The sequence below is a fragment of the Carcharodon carcharias genome, chromosome 5, assembly GCF_017639515.1.
Source record: "Carcharodon carcharias isolate sCarCar2 chromosome 5, sCarCar2.pri, whole genome shotgun sequence".
NCBI classification, from domain to species: domain Eukaryota; kingdom Metazoa; phylum Chordata; class Chondrichthyes; order Lamniformes; family Lamnidae; genus Carcharodon; species Carcharodon carcharias.
This window is the reverse complement of record NC_054471.1, coordinates 75,489,504-75,506,720: the sequence shown is the minus strand read 5'-3', so window position 1 is coordinate 75,506,720 and position 17,217 is coordinate 75,489,504. Positions and strand designations below refer to the sequence as shown.

The following is a 17,217-nucleotide window of genomic DNA, read 5'->3' as shown; positions in this document are numbered from 1 at the left end:
TTTTTCCCCCTCATCAACCCTACCAAATCCTTTTAATATTTTAAAACCTCGATCAGATCATTCCTCAATCTTCTACACTTGGGTAATGAGTGGCATGACATTTGTGCCAGAGGGTAAGGGTTTCAAAAGCATTTGAATTGGAAGCTTGGGAGCCAATGAAGGCCATTGATAACATGGATTATTGGGAAACAAGACTTGGTACAAGAGAGGATCTGGGTGACGAAGTTTTACAATCTGCGAAGGGTCCAATTGGCAAGACCAGCAAGGGCAGCATTGGAGGCTGGAAATGAAGATTAAGACATGGGCAAAAGATTAACAGGAGTCAATATGTCTGGGGTTTTTAAACGCGAAAAGGATAGAGGTGTTAAGTATGAGGTACAAGTAAATAGGATAGATCTAACATTCGCATTTTTAGATAAGTGGAGTGTTTGTTTGAATATCAAAAGGAAGTCAGAGGTAACATGAAACATGGTTGCATCTTGCAGGAGCTTCATAGGTAACAGTAGTAGGGATGTTATATTTTATTGGCCTGAAAGCAAAGACAGGATAGAGACATAAAAGATTTCATATTTGGAAGGATTTGAGTTTCAAAGAGATGAGAGAACAATAGAACCAGAGAGGAAAGGGAAAAGAGGTACTTTGGAGGTAGGTGGAGATAGGAGCTGAGATGGGAGCTGTTAGCTCTGGGCTGGGAGGAGGTGCAGTTTGAATCAACCATCCAGTGAAGCCAGAAAAGTCTTGGGCTGCAACAGCAGTTTTATTCTGAAGTGGATTCCACCACAGAATGGATGAGGGTAGAGGTCATGTGGGATGCTTTTACTGAAGCTACACTAGTCTGCCTTGTGTAATATTACTGAATTTCTTTTATAGTAAACATCTATAAAGGAGTGTCGCCTGGAAGGTGATTAATTGTGGGTTTGACCAAGTACAGCATTTTTTTTTGGGAATGTTTTATAAGACTAACCTTGATTGACTAACTGAAATCTTGTGTGCTTAAGTTTTCTTTTATTCTTGTTAATAAAACTTTTACCTTTAACCTTTACAATCCCAAAAGTGTTACCGGACCTCTTACTGCTGAGATCGGTACATCATCTTCTTATTTTCAGAATATAAAAAAAAGGCTATGACCCGCAAGCTAACATTCCCTCTGGGATTTGGTTTGCGCAGCAATTAGCACCGGCTGTGGTCAGAACACGTTCTATATTCAGCCTGGTTCAAATCTGTATGATCAAACTGACATCTGTTATACAACCCTTTCTCTGCTTAAATTTGCTCTCTTTTCCCAGCCAGGGAGCTTGTCCTACCTTTCCCCCTCTTGGGGATACACCTGAATCATTGCCTCTTTAAAGGCAGCCCATTGTTCTTTTTCGGTTTTATCTGGCAACTTTGGATTCCAATTTACCTGGGGCCGATCTGTCGGCCCTGATTGCACATTGTCCTTTTCCAAAGCTAACCTAAACCTTATTGTGCTACGATCAATGTTCCCACATGACACTTGATCCACTTGACTGTCTTCACTCTCCCAGAACCAGATCCAGCAATGCCTCCTTCCTCATTGGGCCAGAAACATACTAATAATGAAAATTTTCCTGAACACACCAGAAACTCTTCTCTCTCTCTTCCCTTTTTACCATTACAAGCCCAGTCTGTATTAGGATAATTAAAGTTTCCCATCATTACTATTCTATAGTTTTTGCACCTCTCTGTATACTTATTGCCAAGTTGCTTCTCCATTTCTTTCCCACTAGTTGGTGGCCTATAGAATACATCCAATAGTGTAATGGTAGCTCAATTCTTTTCTTAACTCTAGCCAGGTAGGTTGAGCGATTGATTGCTCCAGGGCATCCTCTCTCCAGCATTAAAATATTCTCCTTAATCAATACTGCCACCCTCTCCTCCTTTCTTTCCTTCCCTATCTTTCCTGAACTCCTTATATCCAGGAATATTTAGTACACAATCCTGCTGTCTTTTAAGCCAGGTCTCCATTATCACCATGACATCATATTTCCATTTGGCAATTTGGGCCTGCAGTTCACCAACCTTATTTATCACACTGCTTGCATTGAAATATATCCTCTCGAAACCTGATTTAGACCCTATTGCATTGCCTCAATCTAACCTCACCTTAGGCTTTATAGTTCTTACTCTCGCCCTACCTACTTCTCCCAATCCTTTATGCACCTTTTAATCCTTCATAATGCTATCTCCTCATTCCTATACCCCTGTCAAGTTACTTTAAACCCGTAGAGGAAATTCAATTCTCAGGAAAAAGTTCAACTTTTGTTGGAACTATGAAAATAGGGTAGATTGGGAAAACTGGCCCACTTTTTTTTTTAATGATAATGGAAGAGGCAAGAGCGTTTGACGTAATAAAATAGTGAGTGAGCAGTATCATCACTGTTGTACATCCCAGGAGGAATGGCTTGTATTCCCTGGAGCACTGAAAGGTGCTCTAAAGAAGTTGATAGGGTAGATAATTACAAACTGGAGATGGGTCATTCAGTGGTGACGTCAGGAAACACGTCTTCACAAAAAAGGATAGTGGAAATCCAAAACACTTTCCCCCAAAAAACTATTCAAGCAGGGGGTCAATTGAAATTTCAAAGCTGGGACTGATAGATTTTTATTAGGTAAGGGTATTGAAGGTTATGAAAACTAAATGGAGAGATGAAGTTAAGATACACAATCAAACCCAATGGTGGAACAAGCTCAAAAGGCTGAACCGTTCTCCTCCTGTTTCTATAAAGGGACCAAATAAAGCTTTGACATCGAATTCAAAATCAAGGAGACTGGCCCGTCCCACAGCTCCACTACACTCTCACTAAGTGTCAGTTATGTTGTTTAAAACAAATTAACCTGCAGCCAATATTCCCGCTAAGCTGAATGCATGGTCACGCAGCAACCGTAAAGATATCGTGCAGGCTACTCACAAGTTGCTCCCTTTAAGATACTACGCACGTCCAGCCACAGAAAAAAATTCAAGGTGCCAGATGACACAAAGATTGGCCGAGTAGTGGATAGTGTAGAGGATAGCCATAATCTCCAAAACGATATAGATGGGTTGGTGGAGTGGGCGGTAAAGTGGCAGATGGATTTTAACATAGTGAAGTGTGAGGTCATGCATTTAGGGAGGTCAAACAGTTATAGGGATTACACAATAAATGGAAATATATTAAGAGGGGTAGATGTAGTGAGAGATCTTGGCGTATAAGTACAAAGGTCCCTGAAAGCAGCAGTTCAAGTAGACAAGGTTGTAAAGTAGTCATATGGAATGCTCTCCTTCATTGGCAGAGGTGTAGAATATAAAAGTAAGGATATAATGTTGGAATTGTATAAAACACTGGTGAGGCCACAACTGGAGTATTGTGTGCAGTTCTGGTCACCACATCATAGGAAGGACGTAATAGCTCTGGAGAGAGTGCAGAGGGTTCCGCAAGAATGTTGCCAGGGTTAGAAAAATATAGCTACGAGGAGAGATTGGAGAGGTTAGAACGAAGAAGGCTGAGAGGTGACTTGATTGAGGTGTACAAAATTATGAGGGGAATAGATAGAGTGGACAGGATAGAATTGTTTCCCTTGGTGGAGAAATCTAGAACCAGGGGACATAGATTCAAGATAAGTGGCAGGTGTAGGGGGCACATGAGGAAGAACTTTTTTTATGCAGAGGGTAGTGGGTGTCTGGAATTCGCTGCCCAAGTTGGTGGCAGAGGCAGAAACTTTAAACTCTTTTTAAAAGTATCTGGATCTGCACCTTAAGTGCTGTAAGCTGCAGGGCTATGGTCCGGGTGCAGAAAGGTGGGATTAGAAAGGGCACCTGGGTGACCTCGGGCTGGCATGGACAAGATAGGCCGAATGGCCTCCTTCTGTGCTGTAACTTTTCTATGGTTCTATTCAAATAAACAGGCCGTGTTCAATAAAAATCTAGAGGGAGCATTGCCATGAGCCTAGTTTTCTGAATAAATGTTGGTCTCCTATTCAAATAGTGAAAGGTCATGTTTTACTCCATTTGCAAAGCTAAAGTTAAATTTTTAGATAGGGCCTATACTTGCAGTTTCAAATTATAACTCACTGCTTAGCAACTTCTGAAGACAATATTACCCTTTGGAGAAAGAAAATTAAATTGTGGAGATATTGGATGCTTGAAGTTTCCCTCAATAGCTTTGTGAGAATGTCAGTGATCAATGTAGCTCAGTTATTGAAGTGAGTAACTGTACACAGAGTGGGTCTCAGTTTGACAATGCTGGTCATGTACTTCAGCTGAGGTACCATGACGGATTTCAACATACCTGGGGGGAAAAAAATTAGCCAGTCTTTCAACTCCCAAATGTTCTTATTTTGATGTTGTCTGGATAAAAGGTGAAGACACAGAATTCGGCCCGACCATGACTGTTCTCACAGTCAGATTGCCAGCTAAGATGCTCTGTCAGTGGGGGAGACTTCCAGTGCCCATGCCTATGTACTCGACAACCTCTGGGAGGAGGAGGAGGATGGTGGGCAGATGAGAGGAGAAAATAACCCAGTGATTTAATCTAATGCAACCAGGACCAACACTCCTTTCCAATTAACTTAAAATGAAGGAAAAATAAATATTTCCATTATCAAATTGTTGGATAAACCACTTTCAATTACACAACACTTTCACACTTCTACAACATTTTACTGCATTAATCAGACAAAAATTGGCAGAGCCAAATAAGGAGATATTAGGACAGGTGAGTACAAATTTGGTCACACAGGAAGGTTTTAAAGACGAAAGAGAGCAAAGGTTTAGGGAGGAAATTTCAAAGGTTAGGACACAGGCAGTGGAGGCATCAAAGGCGGATGAAGGGAGCGAGAGAGGAACAAAGACACACACCCACCTGAAATGCGCCGTCAGTTCTATATGGGTACGGAGCATCTGTTGGCAAGCTGTACATTTAACCTGGAAAGGAATCTCCTGGCACAGAGAAATCAACAACTTTTTTGCATAGTTAGGGAATGGAAGAGGGCAGCGTGTTCCCTGCTCACCTATTAGAGAAACAAGGGGAAAGGGCAAAGGAAAATAGGATTAGTGTTCAGACAACATCCAAAGTTTGAGTTAAGTTTTTTTTGGCTTCAAACGAGTGAATAACAAAACCCTGGAGATTTTATAAATACAACTAATGGGGCTAAAAAAGTGCTTAATGCTGAATTAAAGCTAAGAAGAATTCATTAGCTGCACAAGGGACTTCTTGCCAAAACTTTCAACTTCAAGTTCTGATGAAAGGTCACTGAACTGAAAGTAACTCTCTCTCTTTCGCCACAGATAATACCTGACCTGCTGGATCTTTTCCAGAATCTATTTGCCGATTCATCCAGGTTAGCAATTGCCTGCAGATCACCAATTTTTTTTTGGAATGCACATAGGCAGGAAGGTCGATGGTTCAACCCTTTTTGTGCAGGGTGAGCTAATTTCAACCAGCCTGGCATATTTTGAGGGGTGGGGAGGGAGCAATGCCTCGCTTGGTCCTGAGCATTCCTAGGTGAGGCAAGGATTCACTTAAGATGGCTATCCAGCAATTGCTGCTTTTTAAAACAAATTCTCTTCTGGGATGCAGGTGCTACTGGTAAGGCTGACGTTCTCTGCCTACCCTAATTGCCCTTGAGAAGGTGGTGGTGAGTCATTTTCTTGAACCGCTGCAGTCCATGGGGTTTGTGTACACTCAAGTGCTGTTAAGGAGGGAGTTCCAACATTTTGACCTAGTGAACAGTGAAGTGGTGACACTAGGATCATGTTCAGCTCTTAACTCAACTACCTTTCATTCTATTACAAACGATATTGTCCTATATATATTACACCTAGGGCTTTTATAGTGTCAGCCATGGCTCAGTAGTAGTACTCTTGCTTCGGAATCAGAAGGCTATGGATTCATGCCCCACTCTACAAACCTGCTCCATTCAGGAGACAGGAAGGAAAATATAAATATATATCTATGTTGTCCTGGCTATTTTATGAAATTATTTTTTTTTCAGTTTTTCAAAATGGACAATTGCTGGGCTGATAAAATGGCTGCAGCTGATCTTTGTATTTCTGGAAGATTCTAAGCTGTTACAATGGCAAAGGCTACCTCATCATCCTCCTGGAATGGGACTTGTATAAACATTCCAGCCAAGCCAACACAAAGGATTTGTAGATGATAAGTCTGAACCAGCCAACTATGCACAAAGGTAGAGCTATTTGTGACTCCTAATCTACAATGTTGTGCTAATGGTCCCACTGTTACCTGCTTCAAAACAACGGGTTTTAACAAGTGTGCCTCATTAACTGAATAGCTCGACTCGAAACCACCATCACACGACTGAGACTTGAGCTGTTCAAATTCCTTTAATTATACAGCTTTTGAATTTTATCTTCAGTTGCAGTTTAACCTCTGAAGGGAACCAGACTCCAGGCTAGCAGCCTGCCTTTGACCTCCATCTCTCTCCAAGTCTAATTTCTAATAGCTGGGATACAAGAATACTTGCATCATCTTCAACAGACTCAACCTGTAATTGAGTTGCTAGAACCAAGACCAGGAAATCTGCCAGACAAGGTACCTGAAAGAACCTTGCTTGGGCATTGATTCTGGATTCACGTGAAACCACAGGTCTTATTTTTAATCATTGTCTTTGCCTGAACCCCTTTCTTTCTTTTAATGTATGAGTGCAAAAAGGGGCAGACAGTGCGAAACCCCTCTCCCGCGCAGTGGGCAGGGGCGCGTGCAAGTAAAATAAGCCGACCCTCTTATTTTACCTTTTCTCGAGTTTGTTGTGCAGATATTATTAGAGGATTGGATCATTCCAAAGCTGAAGGATTGGCGAAAATACGCCACCACTTATAAAGGGGGACATCAGAAATCCAAAACGCCTTTGTTTACAGACAGGTAATGAGTGAAGAAATCAGAGCCTCATCAATGACCTTCCTTCCATCATAAGGTCAGAAGTGGGGATGTTTGCTGATGACTGCACAATGTTCAACACCATTTGCAACTCCTCAGGTACTGAAACAGTCCATGTCCAAATGCAGCCAGACCAGAACAATATCCAGGTTTGGGCTGACAAGTGGGAAGTAACATTCGAGCCAAACAAGTGCCAGGCAACAACCAACTACAACAAGAGAATCTAACCATCGCTCCTTGACAGTAAATAGCATTACCATTGCTCAATCCCCCATTATCAACATCCTGGGGTTACCATTGACCAGAAACTGAACTGGACTAGCTATATAAATACCGTGGCTACAAGAGCTAGTCAGAGGCTAGGAATCCTGCGGCATGTAACTCACCTCCTGACTCCCCAAAGCCTGTCGACCATCTACACGGCACAAGTCACGAGTATGACGGAATATTCTTCACTTGCCTGGATGAGTGCAGCTTCAACAACACTCAAGAAGCTTGACACCATCCAGACAAAGCAGCTGCTTGATTGGCACCCCATTCACAAATACTCATTCCCTCCACCACCGACACACAGTAGCAGCAGTGTGTACCATCTACAAGATGCACTGCAGGAATTCACCAAGCATCCTTAGGCAGCACCTTCCAAACCTACGACTGTTACCATCTAGCAGACACATCTATCACCACTTGGAAGTTCCCCTCCAAGCCACTCATCATCCTAGCTTGGAAATATATCACCATTCCTTCACTGTTGCTGGGTCAAAATCATGGAACTCCCTCCCTAACAGCACTGTGGGTGTACCTACACCACATGGACTGCAGCGGTTCAAGAAGGCAGCTCACCACCACCTTCTCAAGGGCAATTAGGGGTGGGCAATAAATGCTGGCCTAGCCAGCAACCCCCACATCCCATAAATGAATTTTAAAAATTGCTGAATAGAGCTGAGGATAGTAGAACTGTTAGATTTTCATTCAGCAGTGTTGCGACAACACTGATGACTATTTGAACTCCAGGATACTCCACCAGTTACAGATTTCACCCATGTGCAATCATTACTAATCACTTTCATGTTTCATATTGTGTAAATATATCATTCATCACAAGGCTCCTAATTGTCAATTAAAAACTGCTACACCGGAAAAATCCACAGGGGATGTAACATCCCCAGTGAATTTCAATATGACTGCCCCTCTCATAACTTGAAATTTTTGCTTCTTTTCTGTGCCGACTGGAGCCATTTGCTTTGTTGGTGATGTACAAAGTGATTGAAATGAGGTTTATCAAAAGTTCATGCATACCAGGAAAGTCCCAGGCTAAGATTAGTGCAACCATTGGATAGTGTAAAGTTTTAAATATACATGCAGAGGAGTTCAGTGCTATTTACTGAAACAAACGATTTAGCTATACAAAAAAACATGTTCTAGATTTACCAGAATGGTATTAGGGATGAGGGGCCACAGGCAACATGGAAACTGGAGAAGCAGATACTGATCTCTTTAAAGAGAAGGTTAAGGGGTGATTCAATAGAGGTGTTGAAAAATTATGAGGGGCTTTGTTAGTGTAGATAGGGAGGAACTGTTTCCACTGGTGGGAGAGTCAGTAAACAGATGACACAGATTTAAGATAACTGGCAGAAGAATCGGAGACAGGGATGAAAACTTATTTATTTAACACTGAGTTGTGACCTGGAATGCAATCCTGAAAGGGTGGTGAAAGCAGATTCAATAATTACTTGGAGAAGGAATTGGATATGCATTTATAAGAGGAAAAATGTGCAGAGCTATGGGGAAAAGAGCAGTGGTAGTAGAACTAATTGGATAGTTCTTTCAAAGCACAGACACAATGGGCCTAAATATTTCCTTCTATCTATATACACACACATACATACACACATATACATACATACACTAACTATTGTCCTCTGCATATTATCATCTGCTTTTACTCTCTGTGGGTTAATGTAACAATTTTGATATACAACAGCAAAGATCTATTTGACCATTGATGTGCATTCCCAGTTTCTTCTTTTTAGGTGCTGCATATAAAATAGCTGTTTCCAGTTTGTCACTCAGTGGTAAAAGCTCCATTCACCAAATTATGATTTCGTATCCAACCCTCACTCCACAAAACCTACCACTCAATTTGTGCCTTTGAAGGAAATGGTTTGTCTTGGCCATATGCTGCAAGCATTCATCCCTCAAATTAAAAAGGAGGTAGCAGCTTGGGCAAGCGAAACACTGAGTAATCTGTGGCTCAAGATCACGCTGATGGCCTTCGTGGTCCAGTGTATTAACCTGCAAAATGAAAGAAAAAAAGGGCAATCCTTTCACCAACACATTGTTCTATTAGAACTACATGCTCTTCATTAACTGGCAGTGGACAGTAAGTCATAGAATGGTTCAGCACACAGGAGGCCATTTGGTCTATGATGTTTGTGTCAGCTCTTTGAAAGAATTATCCAATTAGTCCCTCGCCCCCTGCTCTTCCCACAAAGCCCTGAAAGTTTTGTGCTTCAAGTATTTATCCAATTCCATTTTGAAAGTTATTATTGAATCCGTTTCCACCACCCTTTCAGTCAGTGCATTCCAGGCCATAACAGCTCACTGTGGATAAATAAAAATTCTTATCCTCTTCCCCTAGGTTCTTTTGCCAGTTATCTTAAGTATCCACTGGTTGCTGACCAACGCGCCAGTGGAAACAGATTCTCCCCATCACAGAAACAAAACTGGCTCAAGTTGCTTGCACATTAATGGGGTGTCACTAAGTGCAGGTACATAAGGGTCTTCATGAGCACATGTCCCAATGCCCAGAGGTCGAGTTTCTGGTTGAAATTCATATGTACCACTGGTCATTCATCTCAGTTGAATCCTGCTGTGCACAAAGCGGCTCTAAAGCTTGCTTAGCTAACAGACATCAAACTGCAAAGTAGCTCATTTTACGGTTTGAAGAGGAACACTTTTGTTTGAGAACTGCGATAAAGGTACCATGTAACTACAAGTCATTCATGGTTACCAAGTGACAGTCGTAGCGTTCTGACTAGCTTAGGTATAAGATAGGAGCAAGATGCAAGCAGCAGGTGTGCTTTATACAGTGTCTTAGATCATGGCTGGCATCACAAACTGATTCTAGGGAGTAGCAGCAATGTGTGTTATTTGCTTTCAGTGAAGTTTCAGTTTTGAAGAAATACAAAGCAAACAATCCTGAAGCTTTACTTAACTGTAGTCATTTGAATTGCATAACCATCCAATTCAAAACAAACTTGTTGAGGTTAGTTTGAAGAGCACGATACAGTGTTCCAACATGATTATAAGCATACCACTGGACTCGGTGTATGACAGTCCTGGACAAAATGCGTCAGCTGTGGCTCAGTAGCACTCTCACCTCTGAATCAGAAGCTCGTGGGTTCAAATCCCACTCCAGAGACTTGAACACATAATCCAAGCTGACACTCCCATGCAGGACTGAGGAAGTCTGCACTCAGATCAGCCATTAAACTAAGAGACCATCTGCCCTCTCGGGTAAACACAAAAGATTCCACTGTTTTGAAGAAGTGTTGTGGACAGGGGAGTGGAGAAAGGAGAGAGCGCGACAGGACGAAGAAGACTAGAGAAGAGCAGGCTGGGAGGGAAGACAAAAAACATTAACAGGAGGAAAAGAGGTAAAGCACTTGGGCGAATTCATCAATAATTTAGGAACTTGCATACTTAAGCATGTACACAAGCAATGGCTACCATGGTTAACTTAAAAAGGGAAAAATAATTACATAGGTATATTAAATATGAATTTTATTCATCTTGCATTTGTCATAATGTACCTTTGAAGCCAAATGCTCTTCATATTTCTGTAGGTTTATGAATCGTTGACAGCATGCAACACAAATATACCAAGTAGATGGAGACCCATGAAGTGTAATCGTGGGATCACAGGGAGAATGGTCAAACCTTTTAAAAAAAAAGATTTCAAAAGTTACCAGTATATGAACTCCTCCAAGCCAGCCAATAGCAAAGATTTAGAAGAGCACAGCTTCCAACAAAAAAGTTCCTGAGGGAGATTCTTAGGGTGATCATGTTCCATCTGTAAGCTTCTGCACCCATCACATGAAATATAAACATTTCGCTAGAATGTCTATAACGGTCTGGCATAAGTAATTAAACATAAGAAATAAGAGTAGGCCATTTGGCCCCTCGAGCCTGCTCTGCCATTCAATAAGATCTTGGCTGATCTGATTGTAGCTTTAACTCAACTTTCCTGCCTGTTCTCAAGAACCCTCGACTCCACTGTAGATCAAAAATCTATTTAACTGTGCCTTGGATATATTCGACGCCAGTCTTTTGGAGGAGTGACAACAGGCCACTCACACCATTCCAACACTGACTTTCCAGCAAGTAGCTAAAACAGAACCCCATGTGTTACCCATTAAGTGGCCCTTGTGCTCCTTCTGTGGAGAATAATGGAACAGGAGAAGGCCAATAAGTTCCTCAAGCCTCTTCTGCCTTTTAATTAGACTATGGCTTATCTGTATCCCAATTCCATTTACCAACCTTGGTCCCATTTTCCTTAACACCCATAACCGACAAAAAATATATCAATCTTGGTTTTGACATTTTCAATTGCCCTCCAGCTTCAACAGCTTTTTGCAGGAAGGAGAGTTCCAGATTTCCTTTGTTTGAAGACGTGCTTCCGACATCACCCTGAACAGTCCAGCTTTAATTTCAAGGATGTGCCCAATTGTACTGGACTATCCCCAGAGGAAATAGTTTCCCCTATATCTATCTTAACTCCTTTAATCATCTTAAACATCTCAATTAGATCACCCCTTCTCCTCCTTCAGGACTATGCCCTTAGAGGGTGTTGGCGACCATGGACTGATTTTGACTGGTCCATGATTATGCTTGGCAAAGTGCTACAGTGGTTTACTTTTGCCTTCTGCAGCGTGGCTGACCAGGAAACTCTTCCACTCTTACCGCATGCCATCAGGCACATTGGATGGATTTACAGGTTGATAGTCAACCTGTTTGGCCACCTGATGAACACACCTTCCGTGGCCATCAAGTGCTGAGGTGGGATTTGAACCCGGAGCTTCTGGCCCAGAGGTACGGCCTCCAGGTCACCCTTCACCTTTGATAATCAAATGGAATATAAGCCTAATTTATATGTCCTATCTTCATGATTTAACCCTTTCAGCCTTGTGCCATTCCAGTGAATCGCCATAGCATTCCCTCCAAGGCCAATATATCCTTCCTGAGGTCATATATTAGGAACTGCATGCAATGACCCGAGGAAGAAACATCAAAACTCAACTATAACAGGTCAATAGAGTTATACACAGGTATCTCTGAATTAGACAGTAACAATTCAGTAATCACTGCAGCCATTCAGTACCAACAGGAAAACTTTAAGAAGTCTGAGTTGACAAGGAGTTAATTTACAGTTTTTATCCAATTGCTTAGTCGCTGTTCTGCAGCGTTTTGATTTCTTGAAGAAGTCTTATACAGCCATTTACTGATATTACTTTTAGTGCTATCAAGTTTAAACGAAAATGCCTACCTTTTCAAGTGCCCCAAAAGCAGATGTCTATTGTCAAACTTCCTGTTGCAGTTCATTATTGGGCAGTCAATGGGATCAGGTGTCACTGAAGCATTTGTGTGTCTTCTATATCCTCCACGGCCAAAACTGACAACCCCAGGCTTTGGCCCTGTTTGGCAAATACATTGGGGGAGGCGGGAGCAGAGGAGAAGAGAACAAAACATGGAAAGTAAGAAATCAAGAGCAAAAGAAGATATAAAACTTGTTAACTTGGTCAGGAGAACCAGAATAAAATTAACCTGTGGATTTACCACGTAAATTGCTCCTAATCTCACAACTGACTTGGAAGGGCTTGGAAACTTTCCTCATCCTTAGAACATAATTTTGCACTGAATAAATTACAGTTGTTTACTAAAGAATATGGTCAGGGCCATTGTCAGAAGGAGGGATCCAAATATAGGACCAAATGTACAGGATTTCCTTTTGTTGAATATTTTTGTGTGATGGAATCTGTGGTTTCAAAGCTTGTATTTTTTGACAGTGACCCCAGTTGTCAAGGGAAACAGAGAAAGCAAATTAACCTTTCCTGTTTCAAATGGAAGAAAGACTGAAACAGGCTGGAAACCAAAATTTCCGGAGAGACTGAAACTGGTTGAAACCATATATAAGGACACAGAGCCAGAGCTCAGGCAATGAGGCCAATGATGCAGTACAGGCAGGCTGATAAAGACAGGGGGTACATCCAGAAGCTGAGAATAGGCAAACATACAGTTTCTGCAGCTGTTTCTGTTACTTGAGATAACATTGGTGGATCATCCACTGTCATAAGCAGGGTTGAGAAGGTTCTAAAGACATGCGCCATTTTTGGTCAAGACCATGCTCATGGATTGGCTGTGCGCTGTTGTTGCTGGGGATTAGGCTAAATCCAAGAAGGGAAGGAACTGAAATTCTTTGTGAAGACAACAGAGTTTTAAAGGACTTTGTGACTGAGGCCAATGACTTGTCAGTTGAGTGGACTGCCAAGCCAATTGAGATGATCTGTCTTATTTGTGTCTGCCATTTAATGTGTAATTTATAGTTTATAATCAACAGTAATTTGCAGGGAAAGAACTTCTATTTAACTGATGGTTATATTTAGGAGGCTTTTGAGAATGTGAGCAACATCCATTAAAGACTCGGGGCTTCAAGTCCGGATTTGAAACCATTTGACAGTGATTAAATTGGAAGCAGGAAGTTTAAAATTGGTTACTGGAACTGGAAAAAAAGGGAAAAAATTAAATTAGCAGACTTTCTCGTGGGTTCACAGTACTAAGCATTTAAAATAGCCACATCTGACGCTAAAACTTTTGTAGATCAGGGTGAGGTAACTTGGACTGCACCATAGCATTACATATTGAAGAACTAAGAGTTATAGTTAAGTAGATAGACAGAAGCATAAGAAGTAAAGTGGAAAAAGGCAAAATCGTCTAACTCTTGGCTAAACGCTTTGGTACTGAATCAGATATAGGAGAAGCAAACTTAGGAGCAGAAATTGATGAAGTCGTGTTAGCTAAAATACAAACGGAGGGGGTAAATTGCCAAGAGGAAAATGAAATTAGGATTCCAAAGGGAAATGGGACAGCGAGAGGAAAGGGAAAATGTCACAACTCACTGGGGGATAGTGCACTGTGGTGTCAAGCCCCACTGCTCCCCGAAATGTGACAAAAATAAGAAAGTTTAATCAGGCCACCAAATTGCCCCAATTATAACTGTGTAATTTAATTTAATTTAGATCAACAGAATACGAGCACCAGGTTTGTAAACTTAACAAGTAAACAACTGTTTATTAAACAAGCTGTTTTTAGCCAATGACCAATGGCAAAAGAAATATGAACTGCTAACTCTTAACTCCAGTACTTACTCTACCCCTTTTTAACCCCTATACACAAACAGACATACACATAAAACAAGGATTTTAAGGGTGAAGTAAAAACAGTTCGATAGCACCAATCTGGAGTACAGGGTTAGATAAGTTGATTTTGCTTGAAGTCTTCCAAGCTCCTTGCAGACTTGTACTGCTAACACCAGGTGATCTTTTAGCACTTCCAGTCTGTGGTTTACTAGTTGAAAACCTACTTAAAATGTCTCTACTAGTGATTTCTCTTGACAGGGGCTTCTCAAAAAAACAGGATATAGAGATGTGAGGGATAGCCAGCTAATTACTATGGCAGAATTATTGGAATTTTAATAAAAACACAGGAGGGTTTTTTTTTAGGTCTTTCCTCTTGGCAGGTTGGGATCCTTCTGTTGGCTACTACTATCACAAAACCGTGATCAGCAGCCAATCAAATGCCGTTGCTAGACAGTTCTCTCAAAACCTTTCCGGCACCATCATCCAACCTAGCACACCAACAAGTAGCAACATTGTAGATTTTCTCTTCCTGCTTCAGGGAACAAGTTTTTTAAAAATTGCAGCCACTGTAGGTTTTAAAAACCACAGTCCAATCTTAAAGTCACAGTCCACAAACAATAAAAAGCATGTTCTTTACAGAAAGAAAAGAGGAAAGAGAAAAGCAATTGCAGTGGGAGAGAGAAATCAAGCAGTTTGAACTGGAAAAGGAAAATCTAAAATTAGATAGTGCAGGTGCCACTAGAAATTCTGATTCTGATTCAGAGCAGAGCTTCAATTTTCTGAAGCATTTACAGCTGGTACCCAAATCCGGTGAAGAGGAAGTCAAGTCCTACTTTGAGGAAACTGCAAAAAGGTTAAAGTGGCCAAAAGAGTCTTGGACACTATTCTTACATGGTGAATTAGTTTCAAAGAGCTCAGGAAACTTATTCCATATTAAGAAAGCTCTCTGGGTTATGATCAGATGAAATCTCCCATTTTAAATGCCAATGATTAATGCCAGAGGCTTACTGCCACAAATTCAAAAACTTCTGAAAACAGCCTGCCCAGAACTACCTTGAATTTGAAAGAGAAACACGTGGCTTTTGATTGCTGGGTAAGATTCCTAAAATTAGATCCCTCTTATGAAAACTTAGGTGAAATAACTCTATTGGAGGAATTTAAAAACAGTATCCCAGTTAATATAAGATCCCACATTGAGGAACAAAGAGTTACAAGATTGGGGAAACTCTGCTATCAGAGCAGATTACGAGTTGGCCCAGATCTTTTAATGCAGGAAAACTTTTCCCAAGTAACCTCCAGAGGTCCAGGAAGGACAGAAAGTGAGAGAATAGTGGTAAGTGGGATGGCAGGGAAGGGCAGAAGGCGAAGGAGGAAAACCTCCAAGGAGAAGGAGAATAGGGTAGGAAGAAGAGACAGTTCTCCAACTTTTAAAAGTCAGGAAGAGCCTTGCCAAACTTGCTTCCATTGTGTAAACCTGGTCATGTAAAAGTGTTCGGTTCAGGTGATCGGTTAGATAGGACTTCTTTCAGAAATTTGAATGAGGATAAAGACCCTGAAAATAGCAAGACTGAATTATTTAGTGAGCTTCCATGACTGAGGCCCAGCAGGCAGAGCCTGGTTTGCGGCGAATGTCTCAGAAGGCGTGATCTGAGGAAGAATCAAAAAGGGTGGAATGTTAGTACCTAAAAATAATATATTGATAAGGAAGTGGCGATCTGAGGGACCAGGAGATGAGGAGTGGGCAGTAGTCCATCAAATTGTTGTCCCTCCTGGCTATCGCAGGGATATTTTAAGAATTGCCCAAGAGATTCCAATGGCAGGTCATTTCAGAATAAGAAAGACTCAGGCTAAAATAATGAAGCACTTTTATTGGCCAGGATTGTATGGGGATGTAGTTGAATTCTGCAAGACATGTCACAGTCGTCAACTGATTGGGAAGCCCCAGGCATCGATTAAACCAGCTCCACTGATCCCAAAAGCATCTTTCAATGAGCCATTTAGTAGGGCTCTAGCATATTGTGTGGGACCCCTATCTAAAACCAAAATGGAGTATCAATACCTCTTAACCATCATGGATTTGTCTACCCGATTCCCAGGGGCAAAACCCTTAAGAAAAATTACTGCAAAGGTGGTGATCAATGGGTTACTTAAGTTTTTCACCAGCTACGGGTTTTCCAGGGAAGGTCAGTCTCACCAGTGACCAAATTTTCTGTCATGTGTATTCCAGGAGGCAAAGTGTATCTTAGGAATAATACAAATTAAATCATCTGCATATTGGAGCACTGGAAAGATGTCATCAAACCTTAAAAACTATGATTTGAGCTTATTGCCTTGAATATCCCAAGGACTGGGATAAGGGAGTTTAATTTTTATTATTTGCAATTAGGGATGCACCTAATAAGTCAACTTGGTTCAGTTGCTTTGAGTTAGTCTGTGGACATGAAGTAAGGGGGACAGCTTAAATTCAAAGACAAAGTTATGGCCTCGAAAGAAGAAACTACTATGTGCACAAGTTTCAAGGGAGACTGTCAAAAACACTACCAGTAGCTCAGGAACATCTTAACATTTTCCAACAAATAAGGTAAAACCAAGCAGATAAGACAGCAGAAACGCGAACTTTTAAACCTGGGGATAAAGTACCAATTCTACTACCTATGCCAGGTGAACCACTAGGTTTAGTGGAACTTATGATGTGAAAATGACACCAAATGAGGTAACCTATATAATTTGGAACCCAGACAGAAGGAAACATTAATGTGTGTGTCATAAGACAGGGAAGCTAGTCAACCAGTGAATGTACTCCAGGTCGCAAAGAATGGTGATGTGAGCACACTTGAGGGTTCAAATGATGAGTCAGAGCTTGAAAGTTCTCAGGCTGAACCCCCAGTAATGATGTTAAATTT

At 41.3% G+C, this 17,217-nt stretch overlaps 1 protein-coding gene across 4 annotated transcripts in view; it reads right to left on the bottom strand.

Moving 5' to 3' along the window:
- Nucleotides 1–17,217, bottom strand: part of znf451 (zinc finger protein 451) — a 79,888-nt gene that overhangs the window by 17,902 nt on the left and 44,769 nt on the right. For all 4 annotated transcript variants that reach the window (XM_041188167.1, XM_041188170.1, XM_041188169.1 and 1 more), the window contains 4 exons: nt 12,445–12,592; nt 10,712–10,838; nt 9,032–9,191; nt 4,860–5,007 (listed from right to left, as the gene is read on the bottom strand). In XM_041188167.1, coding sequence (XP_041044101.1) covers nt 4,860–5,007; nt 9,032–9,191; nt 10,712–10,838; nt 12,445–12,592 — 583 coding nt within the window. The remainder of the gene's footprint in view (nt 1–4,859; nt 5,008–9,031; nt 9,192–10,711; nt 10,839–12,444; nt 12,593–17,217) is intronic.